The sequence below is a fragment of the Dreissena polymorpha genome, chromosome 11 (genome assembly GCF_020536995.1).
Source record: "Dreissena polymorpha isolate Duluth1 chromosome 11, UMN_Dpol_1.0, whole genome shotgun sequence".
NCBI classification, from domain to species: Eukaryota; Metazoa; Mollusca; class Bivalvia; order Myida; family Dreissenidae; genus Dreissena; species Dreissena polymorpha.
In genome coordinates this window covers 44,632,887-44,653,164 of record NC_068365.1, presented here as the reverse complement: position 1 = coordinate 44,653,164, position 20,278 = coordinate 44,632,887, and the positions used below count along the sequence as shown (strand labels likewise).

Genomic DNA, 20,278 nt, shown 5'->3' with positions numbered 1-20,278 from the left:
ATCATTTTCAGAATAGTAATTTTAGTATTTGGGACATAATATACTTTTTTGTTGTTTGTTTGAGGAAAACATCATTACTTGGTCATAAAATTCAAATATGCTGTCCTTGATTTCCATGCATTTACAACACAACTTTTTCCTGACATGGCAAATTTTTCTTTTCAAAATGAAAGCAAATATGAGCCTGATTATGTGGTAAAAATCACTGACAGGGTGCACTTTTCCTACAAAATCTACTTCACTCCAATTATGAATAATGAAACTGTTATACTTGAAAAATAATTGCATAATCCATGTACCTTCCTGTTCCGAGCATTGTGTTGATAGCAAAACAAGGTATTCCTTTCTTGAAAATTTGAAGACTCTTCTTTACGTGATGTGTTTTGCCGTACGATAACCCGTTCACATGGCTACAGTTATCACACAAGCATAAATCCACTTTATCCCCTTTAACTGCTCACCAACAATACTAAATTTTGTAAGTGACACGGGTTCTAAACGTTATTCTTGACAGTGGTCAAAATTTCAAGCGTTTGACATTCGTATTGCCGGGAATCGTTTTCTTCATAAATATCAACAATGCCATGCATTAGTTGACGTTTATCATTAACTCCAGTCACATTAATATGAGAAATAATAACACTTTTATTAATCTTTCTCTTTCAATATAGCAAATGGCTTTTTCTTTAAAGGGGCCTTTTCACAGATTTTTGCATGTTTTGAAGTTTGTCATTAAATGCTTTATATTGATAAATGTAAACATTGGATTTAAAAAGCTCCAGTAAAAAATCAAGAATAACATTTAAAAAAGGACAAATGTAGCCCGCAGCAGGGCTCGAACCAGTGACCCCCGGAGTCCTGGAGTAAAAACCAATTAGACCACTCGGCCATCCTGCCAAGTATATACAAGTGACGTATTTTATACTTTATATAAGCAATCTTCGTAGTTTCACAAAATTAAACAACAACAGAACTCTCCAAATTATTCAATCGTTTCGCGTTGCAACGCTTTATAATTTTTAGGTTTTTAAATCGTCAAAAGATGCATATAATGAATATATAAGACCATAGTAACTGTTCAGTATTTCTGTTTCCTCACAAATATCATAACTAAAACGAAAATTTGCGAATCTTAAACAACTTTTTTCAATTTTGTCAATTTACCAAAACGTGAAAAGATCCCTTTAAACGACCCAATCTGTCAGGTACAATGTCGGCCATATTTGTTGTCTTTGTATTTATATTGCGGATCCTACATTTAGTATTTCATAGCGTATTTATAGAATATTCGTTGTTTTCCGCACATTCCCGGATAACGTTCGGAGTGACGGATATGTACGAAAGAAGGCGATATTGAACGAAGTTCATTAGATTACTTTCAAAAAATGTATCCGAAAAATTCTCCTTACTGTCTCCGTAGACACTCGTATATATTCGGTCTAGACCGTCAAGTGAGGAACTTATTCTCGCATGAATATGCAAACAATAATAAAAACTATGTCGTACCCAATGCTTAGCAATTTTGCTTCAATAATATTTTTTTACACGTTTTCTGACACTGTCATGTTATATAGTGATGTTCTGTATTTACAATGCGGGTTATTGAGATCTGCGAAGAACTTCTTTGCAGGGAACTTTATTTGTTTGTATAGTTCCCTCTTCTTTGATTGCGCATGAATGACCGCCAAGTGGTAAATCGGACTTTTGGGAATTCATTCATTCGTGGATGTTTTGGCAGCCAGCCTATTCTGACTGACTCAGAAATTTGTATCATTACTATGGCCTAAGGGCTTCGCCCCAAGCCAAAAAGGAATGGTGCACCATTTGCAACAGTATTTCCAATTTATGTCGCTTGATTGTTTGTTTTCACGGAAATAATATTTTCTTAGAAAATTTGATGAAAAATGTCAATTCGAATCTTTAATCGACCATAACCCTTGTTTAAAATGTTAGTGTTGTTTTATAAGTAACGTCGACTTGCTGGTGCTTTAATTATCATTTTTAACAAGTTATGTAAAAAGTTATGTATGTGCTTATTAACCCAAAGTTGATCAAATATAACAACCACTTAACATTTAGAAAATCTTTTTTTTTAAATAAATGCGTGATACATTGACGATTTGAGTCGAAAAAAACAATGTTTATTAGTATCCCGAATTCATGAATTCGGTCATGTAAATCCAAAAACAAATAATCATTTTAATAAAAAAAAAACTTTTTGAACAGACTATTCTGTATACAATTTATCAAGATTTAAAAAAAGAAAATTGACAAAAAACTTTAAGAATACGTGTGCTTAAGCGTGTTGGTACTCCAAAGCCTCACGCTATTTCTTCAAGCTATTTCTGCTGATTCTGTATAACGTATTTTCCGGACCATTGCCACAAAACGGCTCATAAATACCGTGGATATGATTGCTCCGTCAGGTACATACAGTATTCTTTAATTATGTTATGTGTTTTCTATATGATAGGTTGCATGTGTGGTTGTTCGCGTACATTTAAAGAGTGTGGTTGTTCACATATTTCAAAGTTTCGAATTTACAAAATCTAAATAATTATGAAACTAATTTTCTAATGTTCGCATGTCTTGAAAGTGAATTTTTAAAGCGACTTATGAAAATAAATCGATTGAATATAGCTTCATTTTACACAAAACTTCATTTATATAAAGAAGCAAAAAATGGTCGTTTGCATCGCCAAACGGAGATTGTATTTGAATGTCCTCAGAAAGCATGGTGCCTACGAACACAAACAAACTGCCGAAAACAAATGGAAATATAATATATATAGTACATTTTTACTGTCTCGACGTTTTTCTTTAAACCAACATGTGTTTGTTCGCATGTGTGGTGCGATGAGCTCTTTTTGCATCACTTGATGTAACGTAATGTAATCGCACGTGCTCATTTATTATCGATGAACTATGAACATGAATCATTGTACTGCTGTAAAAAGAAATATTAACAAACAAAAGGTTTAGAATTCGTACCTAAGAAAATGTTATAAAACTGCTTAATAGTTTTTATTTAATCAACTCGATTTTAAAAATATGATAATTAAACAGTATTATTTACGCACATAGTTCCATTCCTTTAGATATGGCAAATCGACTTTGCCGTTCTGGTCAACGTAACGCCCTGGGTTGATCTGCATGTTTGATGAGGGTGTTACATACACCATGGGGGCAATGTAGGGGTGTGTGTCCATAAGACAGACCCTGATTGGGATGTTGTACACGATACCTGTCGATGTAACAATACAAGTGCAAAATACACCAGACCTTGACGATCACTGGACGATACATGTATTTGTTTACAGCTTTATTTATTAGCTTTGATCATTTCAGTTTCAGTTACATTGTTAATTTCTCTCCAAAATATGTTAACGAATACCCAGTTTAAAATCTGTTGCATTATTAGTGTAATATACACATGCATCAACCAATGAAATAATAACAATACATTAAATTTAATTTTCTTTTAGACATTAATCGCTTTCATGAGATGTGTATTTTGTTAAAACCGTAAGAAAACTTAATACATGTAACAAATTTAGGGAGAAGTCGTGTGTTGAATAACATTATGCACAAATGAGAACAAACATTTTTTCAAGGTAATAAATCTATGTTGGTTTATCAATGGTCGATAGGTTTTCAATTTGTTAGCTGTTCTATTTAGTGTACTATCGTTTTTTGTTTAATAACGTATTATAGAGAGTACACAGTATGAAGATACAACTATCGACATACTTGCAACAGTGAAATGAGGAATATTTCCAAACTTCTCTCGAGCAATAGCCACTACATAAACACACAGGGCTTTTATCAAAATATGGAAGGATTAACGGTCTAAGCTTAATAAAAAGTGTAGAAATGCAAATCTTGATGGCGTTACGTTCGATACTATTCAAGCAAAGTATGTTATTTTAATAAGTGTCAACTTCGCAATTTGCAGGATATGTAGCAAAACACTAATAATACTTTATAATAATATCAGTGCTAACCGTTGTATGTCGTAGGGATCGTTCCAACGAGTTGAAGGAGCTTAAAATTGCTGCCGTCTGTGAAAACTGGAATTAAATGTAAGCCATATAATTAGTTCGCTGCAAACAGGAATTCGCTATCCTCCCTTTTCCTGTTTAAAACAGTCAATAATAATTCAGTTATCCTTGCTCACGAAAGTTAAACAAATGATACGTTTTTTTAACTGTATACTTTTTCGCATTTCTCTCAAGTTTATTTAAATCACTTTCGAATAAATTGGTTCATGAAATGAGCACTTACTTATTTAAAATGAGATTGGCACATATGCTCATCTGCACACATACTCAGTATATTGCTCGAAATCAGTCAATCTTTTGCTCAGAGGTTGAAATTTGCTTGGTGGCAAATATCTGAGACTCCGGTCGAGGTAAGAAGAATATCAATATTTGTTCATGTATAAACCCTGCATTCGTTTATATGTTTACAAACATTATTTTATTAAAATATGCTTTAAATGGGAAATAACTATTTATTTTACACAGAAAAATCATGAGAATAAAATGTCCATATTTATTTTCGAATGTAGACAGTCAACTGAGCACATTTATAGTATGTGGACAGTCTGACATATGTTAATTTCAACTGAACACATACGGAGAATTGACTGATACACCACCGACGACTAAATGTTATAAAGCGGACAAAGTAGTTGTTGCGATTTTTGTTAATTCAGATTTTGACAGTTGCACTGCATTCACACACACACACACACACACACACACACACACACACACACACACACGCACGCACGCACACACACACACACACACACACACACACACACACACACACACACACACACACACACACACACACACACACACACACACACACACACACACACACACACACACACACACACACACACACACACACACACACACACACACGCACACACACACACACACTCGCACGCACGCACGCACGCACGAACGCACACACGCACGCACGCACACACACACACACACACACACACACACACACACACACACACACACACACACACACACACACACACACACACACACACACACACACACACACACACACACACACACACACACACACACACACACTAACACTAACACTAACACACACACACACACACACACACACACACACACACACACACACACACACACGCACGCACACACGCACGCACGCACGCACGCACGCACGAACGCACGAACGCACGCACGGACGCACGCACGCACGCACGCACGCAAACACACGCACGCACGCACACACACACACACACACATGTATAAATTAACATGTACTCTTTCGCCACTGCAGTGCAACTGTACAAACATAAATGGGATATATTAAACAAAACTACACTAATTTTTATTGCATGCTTTGCAACCGACACCTAGTTTTCAGTGCATTGCATTATGGAGAATTAATTTATTTCTTATTCGTATTGTCGAACGAAGAAAATGACCACAAGTTCGATCTAAACTTTTTCAAAAATTCATTCGAACAATTTGATTAAATGCTTATTAGATGCAATAAATTGTGATGGTATTAAAATAGCTTAACATCAGAAACTATGTAACTTTTAAATAATATCAAGAGCTACCACTGAAGAAAGGGCATCGTAACAAATCCGAAATATTGTGTTATTAATAAAGCGTTAACGATGGAGTTACTTATCCGATTATTTTCTATATATTTTTCAATTATCCCCCGCCAAAGGCGGAGGGATATTGTTTTGGCGTCCGTCCGGAGCCATATCTTGGAAGTGCTTTGGCGGATTTCTTTGAAACTTGGTATAAGTATATATATATGGATAATAGGATGATGCACGCCAAATGGCATTGTACACCATCTGATAATAACAGAGTTATGGCCCTTTATATAGTGAAAAAAATGCTTTTGTGTGTCCAGAACCATATCTTGGAAGTGCTTTGGCGGATTTCATTGAAACTTGGTATGAGTGTCCAGAAGCATATTGGCGGGGGATATCAATTCAACGAATTTGCTTGTGTTCATATATAGATTACATGATACTCAATCGTATACAGCATCGTAAGATATGTTCAATAATCTACGTAGACAAAACTGTTCCGGAATATACCTGAAAACAGTATGTTTAACATCACCAGATCTGCATAAACAGATATTCGCTGATGGGTTAAAATCTATGATAAAACTTTGCCCATTACCTTTGTATGCATATAATTTTTTAAGTATATGTTGTTCGACAGAAATTAGATATATCGCATTACCGTAGTCCTCGTACTTTGGTATCAAGCTTGTAAATTCGTTTGTTGCATCAAGAACGTCTGACTTGGTAATATCTAGGTGTTTGTACTGAAAAGTAAACAGATCGACAAACATTTAATTAAAAAAGACAAACTGCCGAAAAAATATTTGTTGAATTGTTATTTTAATGTACATGAACTCATACTGCTTAACATACACTCACGTGCTGACAGCAAAAATTAAATAGAAGTAAATTGATTGTACAAAGTTCAACAACTGTCAAAAGGCTTATAAGGTGTTTTATCCGGTTTATTAGTTTATTTAAGTCTCATCCAATACATGTGTTATACAACATATATAAAACAGGTATTCAATGCATAAAATATAGCAACTTGTACTGGCCAATCTAAATTAGATTTACATGAGACTATTATACACAAATAAACAGTAATAGCATATTTACACATTATAAAAGGCAGACTACCATTGTTAACCTTAAAATTTAGAACTGCTCTAAAAGAAGGGGACCTTAAAAGCTGAATTTTGTTAAACCCTGGCATTATCACGCACATAATAAATGTTTAAAATGAAAAAGGCATATATCACCCATTATCAGATAACGAGTGAACAGGTTAACAATGATTATCTACACAGAGTTAAAACATTATAATAATTAAAACAAAGTATAGTATCAATTAATATAAAATAAAATTGCACAAGATACTACTGTAAAAGTAGTACATAAATTAACATTGTAACTTAATGAAATTAGATAGAGCTGAGTCTTTCAGTAAATTACCATTGTTAGGGGTCAACCAATAATCAACAAGAGCGTTCTCACCCTTATATTATAAATACAGTAGATAAAAAGTTATTGATTCAACACCAACAACAGAGCAATTTATCGGACAGACCCCCTTTACTCCCTACCAAATACTAGTATTTCCAATCACTATACATAAAATTATATCACTGCACTTTGCAGAGACCCAAACAAAGCATGTGTATATCAAGTAAACAATTATATAAATAGTTATTTCTAGTTTTTAACATATCATGGCAGGTTTTGGTAGTGCATTTAACAATTTCAATATTGGATAACAAGAAAAACATTTTATCAATATCTGACAGATTACCGAACTCACTATTAATATCATTAGCCTTTTCATAAAGATCCTTTCTTGTATTTAAGTTAACTTGACAATGCAATAAAACATGTTCTTCATTTTCAACAGACTCTTTACATAATGGACAAAGTCTCAAATCTTCAGGTATACTTTCATATCTCCCAGTTTCCAATCTTATGGGAGCAACTCCACATCTGAATTTAGCTATAGCAGATCTATATTTATATGATAATGGCATACTTAGGTAATGTTCAGTCTCATAATCTGTCTTAAAAAGAGCACATGTTCTTAATTTATTTCTTCCTCTACCCGATGATCCTACTGGGTTTTGTACACTATCTTTCCATGTAACAATAAATTTATCCATAGCCAATTTAACAATATAATCACAGAAACGTTTAGATGACATATTCATGATAGCATTCTCATAGTCTACAAATTCAGCATCTTCAAAATGTTTATGAACTCTAAAATTCCAGTTTCTACAGCTTCTATTACTTTTAGTACAACAAAATTTGTAAACTCTATAATTAAATCTACTATTATCCATATTCATGAGTCTATGTAAAATTTGTGAGACAGACCTCCATTGTTTCACTTGTGGCGGCTGCCAACCAAACTCGCCATAGAGAGCATTGATGGGTGTGTATTTACCAGTCCCCAAAAAGAATCTTAGGGCCCTATGTTCAACTGCATTAATGCAGGAGTATGACCTTGTTCCCCAAACAGCTTCACCATATGCGATAATAGGCCAAATTGTAGATTCGTACAACCGTTTGAACACATTATATGGCATACCTCCCATAGCTATATTTTTAGCAATGAGCAGGCCCAGAGCTCTTCCGGCACTTTGGGCAACACACTTAGCTGTTTTCTCATCATCCAAAAACTCATCCAACAGTATTCCTAGGTAAGTATATGTATCTACTACATTTAGGGAATGAACACCACAAGTGAAAGTTAATGAAGTTCTGTTAACAGAGTTTGGTCTAAAATGTACCACATTACTTTTTGAAGGATTAACAGTCATACTATTATTATAACACCCATCATTTAGGATATTTAATATGAACTGAAGGTCTTCTTCCTTACTTGCTAATAAGACAATATCATCAGCATAAAGTAATATACATATCTTCTCACCCTCTAATGTAATACCTTTATCAGCAGTTTTAATACTGACAGCTAAATCATTTATAAATAAATTAAAATTCAGAGGAGACAGTGAGCAACCTTGACGCAAACCGTTGTGTACAGAAAACAAATCAGTAAAAAGTCCATTGATTCTCACTCTCGAAGATACATTATGGTACAAAGATTTGACTGCGGTTAGCATTTTACCAGTAATACCAATATTTGACTCTGACAATTTTTGCCATAAAATACTTCTGTCAATAAAATCATACGCCTTCTTAAAATCTATAAAAGCACAAAAGGTAGACTGTTTTAACTTCTTTCTGGTATCAATAATATTTGTAGGAGATTGAATATGGTCAACAGTATTTCTATGTTTTCTAAAACCATTCTGTTCATCAACTAATGTATTGTTATTTTCAACCCAAGTTGAAAATCTATCATTTAAAATTGAACAATAAAGTTTATACATGGCACAAGATAAAGAAATACCTCGGTATGATAAAGGGTCTCTAGCATCTAGGCTACTTGACTTTGGAATTGGATTTATACTTATTTTGTTCCACTCAGAAGGAATGATTTCCGTTTCGAAACAGACTCTGCTCAACAGGAAGTAGTGTATTCCTACGCACGCTGTGACACATAGTTGAGTGAAACATTTTCAATACACTACACAAGGGTGTGGTATTTAACCAATATCGGCTACTAGCGTAATTGTACACCAAGAAAAAAAATCACATTATCGATTCGTTTTTTATTTCTAATCATATTTTTAATAGGAAAGTATTAAAGGGAACAGTTAAAAGTGGAATTATATTTCATGTGACACAATCGGTTGTTATTCGGTCGTGTTGTGTACATGTAGGAGGCTCGACAAGAATAATTGTATTGTTTTGTCAATTTATCATTTGTCTTTGATAAAATGTGTCAACGGCATGAAGCAGGATAAATCGAATACATTGTTGGTGTCGATATGGAGAAAGTTTACCCGGTTCGGCCCGAACAAAAATATTTTCTTTGTCTAAGCCTCACCGGATACACTTTCTCCATCTCGGCACCAATCATGTATTCTCTATATTCTAACACGTAATGATTTTATTAAAGAAAATACTTGGCGTCAGTTTGCTTAAGTCAATCTTTGATGAGCGTTAAACAAGAATAATTTAATTGCTTTATTTGAACATACACATTTAAGAAAACATTATACTCAATTAAATTGTAAGAATCAAAATCGTGACCAAAAAAGCCGACGGAGTTCCGATTACGATTTTACTTTATGTAAAAAATATTGCGTGTCACATGCGGTAATCACTTAAAATCCATTGACCAGTTTATTGCGTTGTTTAGTCAAATGACGTGAGTGTTTAAAACGCAATCGAATTTAAATACGAAGCATGTGTGTGTTTGCGATGGATGATACTTAGCATGCGTGTGTTTACAATGGATGATACAAAGCATGAGCGTGTTTACGATAAATGATACTAAGCATGGGTGTGTTTACGATGGATGACACTAAGCACCAGTGTGTTTACGATGGATAATTCTAAGCATGTGTGTGTTTACGATGGATGATATTTAAAATGAGTGTGTTTACGATGGATGATACTTAGCGTGAGTGTGTTTACGATGGATGATTAGCATGTGTGTGTTTACGATGGATAATACGAAGCATGTGTGTGTTTACGATGGATGATACATAGCATGAGTGTGTTAACGATGGATGATACTAAGCATGAGTGTGTTTACGATGGATGATATTAAGTATGTATGTGTGTTTACAATGGATGATACTAATATAATTTGATACAAAGTTTTTTTAATATAAATCCAACATTCAACCGGGTAAGATTTCATAAAGTACTCAACTAAACATATATTTTTAGTGTTGTGTTAAGTAAGTGTAATTGGTATGGTTACTAGCATGGTAGAAAGAGCGTTATCTATAAATTTTGATGCGATATTTACATACTTTTCATAACTTATTGACAAACAATTGAAACGGTTATCTCTTTGCTGAAAAGATTCTTAGTAAGTTGAGCAAATACAGACTATTTATAATGTTTTGCCTTATAAATGTAGCAAGCAAATAAATGGGTACAGACACAAGTGATTTTTATAAAAAAAATCTTCTATATACACTTAGGACAACACATTATTAAGCAGCCAAATATATAAGGGGTCAATTTATTTGGTCCTTTATGTTTTCGCGTGTGTTCAATATCTCATTACCAAAGTTCTCGTATTTTTTGTCTCAAATCTGCTAATTCAGTTGTTGATTGAGAAATACCTTACTATTATGAAAACGTTTATAATATGCTGAAGCTAGAAAAATGAATATATGTTTTATAATGTATTCGCTTTGAACATTTGTCATCATGAGCATGGGAATATACCGTATTTGATTAAAACTAGATTTCTTAATAGTTATTCGTATGCAAATGAAAACAATAAAATACAAACATACTTGCGTTGAAATAATATGCTATACAGGGAGAAATTGCTGTATTGCTCACTATAAAGACCGCGAAATTCAATTTAATTTGACATAACTGTGAGGCTAATGTAATTTATCTTTTTCTGTCAGTTAAAAGTGATGCTTATATAGTGGTGTTAAAAACTAAACATGGCTCTACAAGTTATAGAAATGGAACATTTACAAAGAAATAAAGAACATTTGTGAATATTAGCATATAATTTACCTATAGAAAAATGACATGATTTAAGATACAAAAGTAAAATAGAGTAGTGTACAATAGCAAGATAGATAGTAATATTACATTCGTCACATTAATTTCTATTATGCTCAACGAAGTAAGAAAAAGATACAAGTGGAAGAGCTTTATAAGTAGAGAAATTGTGATTAGAAAAAAAGAGGTTGTGGAACGGGTCATCGTTATCAGATTATGGTTTGTTCTTGAGATGGAGTTATAACGGGTCATCGTTATCAGAATATGGTTTGTTCTTGAGATGGAGTTATAACGGGTCATCGTTAACAGAATATGGTTTGTTCTTGAGATGGAGTTAGGTAAGAATATATCTGGGATGGAATATTAAACATGCTTGAAAGTCTATGAATTTACTTCATTGAGAAGTAGTGGCAAAGTTATGGCTTATACACTAGATAGATTGTCAAATAGGATATATCTTGTTTCTGCTTAAACGTGGCATTTGCAGGAAAAGGGATATGTATCTTCAATTTCACCAACAATATGGACTTTGTTCAATGTTTTCGCTTACAAATGTTCGTTTAAGCAGCTCACTATGTTTACGTAAAGGTGCATGTTGAAAATCAGACATCCGTTCCCAATCATAGTAATCCTGAGTTAGTGTTTTTGGAACATTTCTTCAGATTTGCTTAGAAAGCAGAGCGAGAAGGAGCCGTTCTTACAGATTCCAGTAGATAGTTCTATAAGTTGTTTGCCGATCATTCATGCACGTGTACAGAGATATAGTGAATTATTTTTGTTATAAAAGTGGTTAAGTGGTTAGAAGTAAGTGTATGTGCAGTCTTTTAATTAATGGCTCGAGAGTTTCATAGAATATCTTTTGAAAAGATGCTTAAAGGGTTCCCACGCTACTTATCTTTACTGTTCCTGTTTAATCTTTTCAAGTTCAAGTGACTTTCTATCGAGTGTGAATTCGTATTAGATTTATTTTTGCCATGCTTTATTCTTTATTTTTAATTGATTCAATATGCCGGGAATGGGGTCAGGAACATGAATTAACAAGTTCAAGTCTGTATGTTTATGAGACAACCTCATTTATTTTGCACTCATTGCGAATCAGAGGGTGCGGATTGAGTGGGGTTTTTTTCTAGAAATTTCTAAGGATTGGGTTTTGGATTGATTGAAGGCAACCAGCCACTAATCAGCCCTGAAATGTATTTTTTGGAAGATCGTAATTAAAATGAGAAGCCACATCACCCAATTATCGACGATAATATATAGCACAGTATCTTCTTCAAACATGCGAAATGGCCACTTACTATCTCATACACTATGACTCATGCGACCAAGATTAAAAAGGGGGCGAAACAAACTTTTGCATTAGTTGCCTTTATTTATTGTAATCCCCATATGTGTGTGTCCATATTTTACAATTACATTAAACACAGCTTTTCTGTTGAGGTTCATGACAGATGTAACCTGAACAATGATAACGAACGTGTTGGTTATGAAAACGTTTACACACGCAACTTGCTCACACTGTCAATAAAGATGTTATCATTAAATTGAAAAGTATAAGTTTTGAGGTTTCATTGAAATGAGTAGATTCACTAATAATCTGTGAACTATTATTAATCTTTAGACGGAAGGAGTGAGTTTTGATCTTACGCAGTGATTTAACCTTATCGAGATAAATGTAACCTGTGATAACAATGTTGTCAATACTTGTGTCAAAGACTAGTGATATGGGAACGTTTATTCTCCTAATAAATAAGGACTTGAGTAAGGCGGTCTATAAAATAAGCGTAGCAAAAGCATTGTAGCGTAATTATACATTGTTCGTGGAAAACACACAGTAACAACTAAAGTTCATTTCTGTTTTCATCGAGATTTATTTCTGTTAAATAATTTCTAACACAACGCTTCTAATGTTCATGAAGTACAATTTTACAGCGCGGCGGCCTATTGGCCGCCACGTCAAGAAAACGTGACTACTCTACTCGATTGTCAAACTAGCTCCCCAATGGCTCCTGGTCCGTTAAAATTACTCCGCTTTTATACCAATTTCGTTACGTACTCGCCTAATTCGTGACCCACGCCTGTCATCAAGTAATGGGCGTCAAACGTGTGCATACCGGACTTTTACGCCTCTGTACTCGCGGGTCTCCATTTAATTTGACATCTCCAATTTGTATAGCTTAATGTACCTACTAATTGTTTATATGCATTTTGCGAGTCACGATTCTTATATTTTTCTGTTCGTTACATATTACTGAAATATACCTATCGAAATGTCGCTTCTTCCCGCTTAATGTACCTTTAATTGTTTATATGCATTTTGCGAGTCACGATTCTTATATTTTTCTGTTCGTTACATATTACTGAAATATATCTATTATCCTTTCATAAAATAAACTCATAATAATAAAATACATTGCATATACATTTTACGGAAATATACCCATTATAACCCGTTACATTACAGCATGTTCCCTTGACATGCTAGTAAAACCATATGCACACACAAAGGTTGGTGACTTTTAAATATCTCTATTTTTCCTAAAACAGAGGATTGCCAACACCTTCAAACCCTATATAAGTGTAAAACTTAAGATTCCAAAAAGAACGTGTGTTATTAATAATAGTTTTTTCACTTTGAAAATCAGATATTTAAAGGGGTCTTATCATTTCCAACAAAAATATATTCATGTTATTAAGACTTTGGCTGTTGAAGTCTATACAGCTTTTGAAATGAAAAATATGCTTAAATTTGAAAAAGTAATAATACAGTCGATTTGTAAAGAACGGATTTTAGTGAGTAACGGGTAGTTTTTAAGGTATGGGGAAAATTTTTATATGTAACTTGCACTTTTTAGTTGTCTTAAAAGTAAAACCTAAAAAGACAATAAGTTTGTAGTGAATGCATGTTTTTGTTAATGCGTTTAAACAGTTTACGAATGTTTTTTATCAAAATAATATGACATAAAGCAGGCAATCATTGGGGGACGAAAGAAAAGTTCAAAACATGTTTTAGGGAATTTTTTATACCTTATGAAATAACTGTAATGTTTCTACCTGCGATATTAAGTAATGATTTTCCTTTTAAAAAGCATGTTTACACCAGAACCCAATTGGTACGTATGGGCGTAATTTAATAACGGACACAACTCCTTTAGAATGTTGGGGTGTCTATATATTGGCTTATCTATATTTGTATAATGTTTAATAAATGGAAACTGTAAAAAAAAGTAAGTATAACAATCACATTTTACAATTCAGGACGATTGTTTATAACACTGCCATATTAAAAGGTATGCTATCGGATTATTTCTTTAAAATCGAAAACCTCTGACAAAGTCATCTCTATTTCGTGCTCGCATTATAAAAAAATAATAATCTAAATAATAATGTTTAAATGTATTAATTACTACTTATCAACATATTATAATTTGACAACGATTGTGTATTTTGTTAAGAAGGTTTGCTTAAAGTAAACACACAAGATAAGGCAATGCATCATATTTAACTTAACTAATCATAAACATTCTTCTTTTCTAAGTGTTATGTTAAATTGTCACATCGTTTAAAATAATGTGTTGATAGTAGGGTATATGTCATATTTGACGCACAAAACTTTAAATGATTTTAATTCAATAATATTTTCATAATTGGTTGCGTTATTGCTAAGCAATTGGTTAACATATATTTCCAAACGTTGATCTTAAAGTAAAATATGCACTTAAATACATTGCAGAATCATTGTTAGTGTGTAAAGGAGTTATATTTGGTTTATAATATCAATTTCTTTCAGAAATTAGCATCAATACATTCATCATTTTGAGGGCAAGCAAGATGGATATGTCCTGTTAAAATGCAAAAGGTAGCAGTAGCCAAGCTGTAGCCAATAAAACCATGGCAACAGTATTAAAAATATTGTGAAATTCGCTCACCAAGTTGTTTAATGAGTTTCGTGTCTTTACCTATAATTTCAGAAATAAAAACGTACAACTTCCCTTGTATATTGCTATTTTTTATTCAGATTATAAGAGTATAACTCTTGTATAATGTGTTAACATCAGTGTGTTTAATCGTACACTTATTTACTGCATAATGCACATACGAAATGAAACATTTGTTTTACAGTACACTGTGTCTTGTTTCTACTCTAGTAACACGTATTTTAATGTCTTATATTCAACACATGCCTGACGGTTCCTTCTGTGTATTTTGCCTTTGAGTATATCATCATCGATGATATATATTGTTTAAATATTAAAGGCGTTATAGTGTTTCTCTGTGAGCATTATATGTGATTCTCTGTAATGCATTATATTTGTTAAGCGAATCATTTTTCTCAAAAGAACCTCAATTAACTTACGAATCGTTTTATTTTGTTTTGTAATTAAATGAATATTCAAATGTTCAAATTCATGTTGGTACCTTCAGCATAAATAATATTATGACGATGAGATACGAATTGTCCTCCACATTGTGAATACTTTAGCATAAATAAGGTTGATGACGATGAGATATAATATATAACAATACCACGTGTATTACCAGGGTGTAACATTTTCTAAACTATAACCGGTTTAGAGATGGCTTGAGTCAAACCCTGGCACTTGATAAAAGTTGACCAATGAAGACCAAAAATAACCGGTAATTATGAAACCAGTGTTTCATGACACTCGCACCTGTAAACAATTATTATTTGGTGGAAATGTAACACCGCTATAATATTTCAAGAGGCAATAGTTTTGTCTGTCGTGGTATTATTATTTATCTGACGATTATATGTTATATTTCTTTACAATAGACTCAAACCCCGTTATTTTCTTCACAAATCGACTGTCATGATGATGGCGATTTTGATAATTATAAATTAAATAAGTTATTCTTTTTTTCAACAAATCGATGTAATGTTTCACGCTCATAATGGTCATTTTAGATTTTAAGTAAAATGTAATTACCGACATTGACTTGTTTATACTATAATAACGATTTGTTAATGCTTATGGGTTAGTCCACATTTGGACTATGAGACGGACGGACGAACAGACGGATCAACGGGAGCTAATAGAGCCCCTCGCCGGAGAAACATATAGGCTACTTATAACAAATTCTCAAGCAGCAAATGGATTATGACCATTGTATACATGTAGCGTATACAACATCTCAATAAGCGTATGAGGACAAACTAGATTCTTGTCTAAATACAGGCATGCATGTTTACTGGCGTTAAAATGTTTTAAAACTATATACCTTCCTCAGTGAAGAATTCAAGAATGGTTCCATCGAAGACATACTTTGAGACGAACGCATTACACCTTATTATTTGAATAAAATTGTAATAAATGTATTAAAAACGAAAGTACAAAGGAGGAAATTATTTTTCGATTTATAGTAAGTGATAAGTCAGGATAGTGAAAAAATGACAAGTATAAGCCAGGATGGCTTACATCCGATACGGGCTGAGCTTTAAGTGGCAGGAAATCTCTTCCAAATTCTGTAAATGTGTTCGATGCGTGCAAACATAAATGTTCATGAACTGTATATACCTAAGTTAGACTGAAAACGTGTTTATGTGTACGTTCTGTTAGAATTCATGATTAAAGTATATCGATTTTAAATGATACAGTTTGGGTTGCCTTTATATAATACGAACCTTGAGTGGAAAGATTGGAGCCAATTTGGTCTATAGCTTCACGGGAATTTTATTTTGTGCTCGTGGCAAGCTTTTAAGATCACTTGTTTTCGTCCTTTGTCAATAAAATGTTATGAAACACTCCGGTTAAGATGTTATGCAAAACTATATTGAAGAAACAGTTATCCCAATGATATCGGGGTTTAGAAACTGGGTAACGTGGGATCAAAAACTACATTTCTAGGTCAACGTGAAGATCACGCATGTCAGCACTTGATATATTGTTTTAGTGAAAACATGGGTCCAGTCTATAACGTAATGTCTTCCATGGGTTCTTGAACTTTGAACTCTTGAATATAAAGAAAACTTGTAACCAGTCTAGAAGTTACATTTATATATTTTCGTCTATAAAATAAAACGTTCCTTTTCATGTTTTCATTAATTGCGCAATTAAAGAAAATAGATTTGCAAATAGTTGGTGTAGTTATATTTGCGTGAAAACAGTAATATTAGACATTTACAATGTTCTAAAATACTCATTATATGAATCTTTTGACGATTGAAAACCTGAAAATTAGCTTTTAATAAATCGTAGAATTATGTTGTTATCGAAATAATTTTTGACATTATAAGGATTTCTTATATAAAGTACAAAATACACCTCTTACTATATGAGCACGGATAGTGGTTCGATCATAGTTGGGGATTTTTTTTTCTTTTTTTAATTCTATTCTTGTTTTTAATTTACTCCCAATGTTTACATTTATGAAATTGAAGCATTTATTGACAAAATTCAATAAATGCAGCAATGTGCAAAAACGTCCCTTTAAAGCATAAATATATTATATATATATATATATATTTTTTTTTTTTTTTTTTTTTTTTTTTTTATCTATTTATTTATATATGTATATATATGTATATATATATCTGCATAATCCATTCCGGTTAATTAATACTCAAACTAAAAAATGTCATACAATTAGTCGGGGTATAAAACGATTTTGCAAAAAAAATAATTACTGAATTTAACAAGTATCTGAATTGATATTTCCAAAAAAAAAAGTAAACTAATTTGAAGTGAAACTTGAAACTTGAAACTTATGAAACTTATTTATTTGATTAAACGCCTATTTTTATGCGTGCATATTCAATGGCGTTGTACATGGAAATATAACATAAAATTCATAAAAGTTACGAAGTTAAAAGCTGACACCATATAAATATAGGCAATAACTAAAATCTGATAAACACTTTAAAATAACCAAACTAAATAGATAAAACAAAACACTACTTAAATTAAGTAAAAAAATAGATAAGTAGATACATAAATAATGAATTAATGAGTGAGTGCATTGATTGTGGGGTTTAAAACACACATTAAATGAGCACATTAAAAAGTTTATACAATTTAAAACAGTGTGTCAAACTTCCTAAAATAAAATGTCTTCAGGTTTCTTTTGAACAAATCCAATGTCTCTGACTGCCTGATCGCTAATGGAATAGTGTTCCAGATTCTTAGGCCAGCTGTCCGGAAAGCCCTATCGCTGAATGTTCGTCTTTTAGGCTAAAACAAAAATCACGAATACTATTTTGTTTAGCGATCAATAAATTTATGGCATCATCTGAATTTATGTTACGTACACATATACATATATATTTATAGTGCAATAGCGATCAGGAAGTACATACATTCTTAGAGATGTAACATTAACAACAGATGTCACGGTTATTGCTTCATGCCTCCGAAGTTTGACATTAATGTGTGATCTTGATATTCCAAGTTGGGGAAAACAGAATATTATGATTTATTAAGAGACCAAATTATATACACACAAATTATGTTTTGAACAAAAACAATTAACAAACGGACAATAAAGCCCTAGTTTAAAAAACGTGGTAATGGTTCTAGTGTACCGCACTTTATCATAGCGTATGTTATCAGTATTGAAAGTTTAATTTGAATTCCATTAATTTGTGAATAATGAGTTGACTTTAATATTGTTTGGACTATAACATTACACCTTATAATCGATCTCAGAGTACGAAAAGATCAGCCTGAGGGTCAATAATAACTATAAAAAAACTTAAGAGAAATTTACATGTTTTTGTACGTTAACTGTGGATTTAAGTAACAAGTAATTTATCCCATCATTAGACGGGTGCGAATGTTTGCCATCGACGATTGTTATTGAGCGACGAAGTGGCAAAGGGGGTATATGCGGGAGGGGATGCTCCTCCTGCAATCGGGGGCTTTGGACGTCCTCCCCCTAGACAATTTTGAAAATGAGACGTAAATTCCTGCATTCTGGTCACTTTTTAACTGTATGTAGAAACCGAAGTTATAGGGCATTTTTATATGAAATTTCACTTTCATTGACCATACTGAGTGTCTGATCGATATGAATATGATATAACATACATGTTTACCCCAACACGTTTTTCAATAACCACCTTTTTCGATCAGTCACAGAAATGTCATTATTTATTGGAGTCTTGGAATCTTGATAAAATTGGTGTGTTTTACCATTCCAACATTCTACCATTCATAAATCGAGTAATTAAAATGGAAATATTTGACGTTTTTCAAAACAAAAGAAAAACAAAAAGGGATAGCATTGCTCTAAGAATGCTAATAGTGTATTGTACAAAATACACCGATTAACAAAACTGGGTCTTCTCTATTGTGCATCGATACTAAAAAGGAATCAAAATGGTATGGCTTGTTACTTTTTGTTTTAAATATTATTAACAAATTAGTTAACCTTTTCTAAACAAATTTCAAAAACATTAACACTTCAGGCTTCATTAAGACCCTATAACCACAAACTACTGGCCCTGTGGTCTGAAATTCCTTACTAATGTAGACCAGGACGTTGAAGAAAAAAGATGTACTTATTTGCCCATTATATCCTCAAGATCCGTAACAGTTGATGAAAATTAAACGTTAACGTCCATCTGATCAACTGTTATAACGTTTTAAATTCATTATAACAACTGTTTAAGAATAGGACATTCCTAGTGTCAAGTTTGACATAATTAAAACATTGTGGAAAGTTATGTATGTGGAGCAGAACAGATGCCATTAAGTGTTGGTAAACTACAAAAAAGCTTCATTGCTTTGTAACAATGATTTGTTTTCTTGTCATTCAACAAAACAGTTATCATGACTTGAGCATAGCTGATATTTTTTGCTGGAAAACCCATTAGGGGATCCGAAAATGGTTGTACGAAGATATAACAAAAAGACAACTCAGTCCGTCGAAAATGCTTTGCACAATGTGTTCGTGTTATAAATCGTGGTATAATGCAAAGTTATAAACCAGTGACTCATTAGTCTTCGGCAATAGTTGAAGGGTGTTCTTTTATTTCAGTCAAGTAAAGATTCAGTTGAAGGCACATAACATTAACTGGAAAAGAGACGCAGCCAATGAATGCTAAGAATTAATTATTTA

The 20,278-nt window shown here is 32.8% G+C and overlaps 1 protein-coding gene across 1 annotated transcript in view; it reads right to left on the bottom strand.

Annotated features, from left to right (window-relative positions):
- LOC127850127 (tumor susceptibility gene 101 protein-like) overlaps positions 1-16,579 on the bottom strand; it is a 31,470-nt gene extending 14,891 nt beyond the window's left edge. The window contains exons 1-5 of the mRNA XM_052382917.1: positions 16,442-16,579; positions 15,130-15,159; positions 6,276-6,360; positions 4,005-4,070; positions 3,081-3,244 (exon numbers count right to left, since the gene is read on the bottom strand). Coding sequence (XP_052238877.1) covers positions 3,081-3,244; positions 4,005-4,070; positions 6,276-6,360; positions 15,130-15,159; positions 16,442-16,501 — 405 coding nt within the window. The 5' untranslated portion in view covers positions 16,502-16,579. The remainder of the gene's footprint in view (positions 1-3,080; positions 3,245-4,004; positions 4,071-6,275; positions 6,361-15,129; positions 15,160-16,441) is intronic.
- Positions 16,580-20,278: the final 3,699 nt, after the last annotated feature.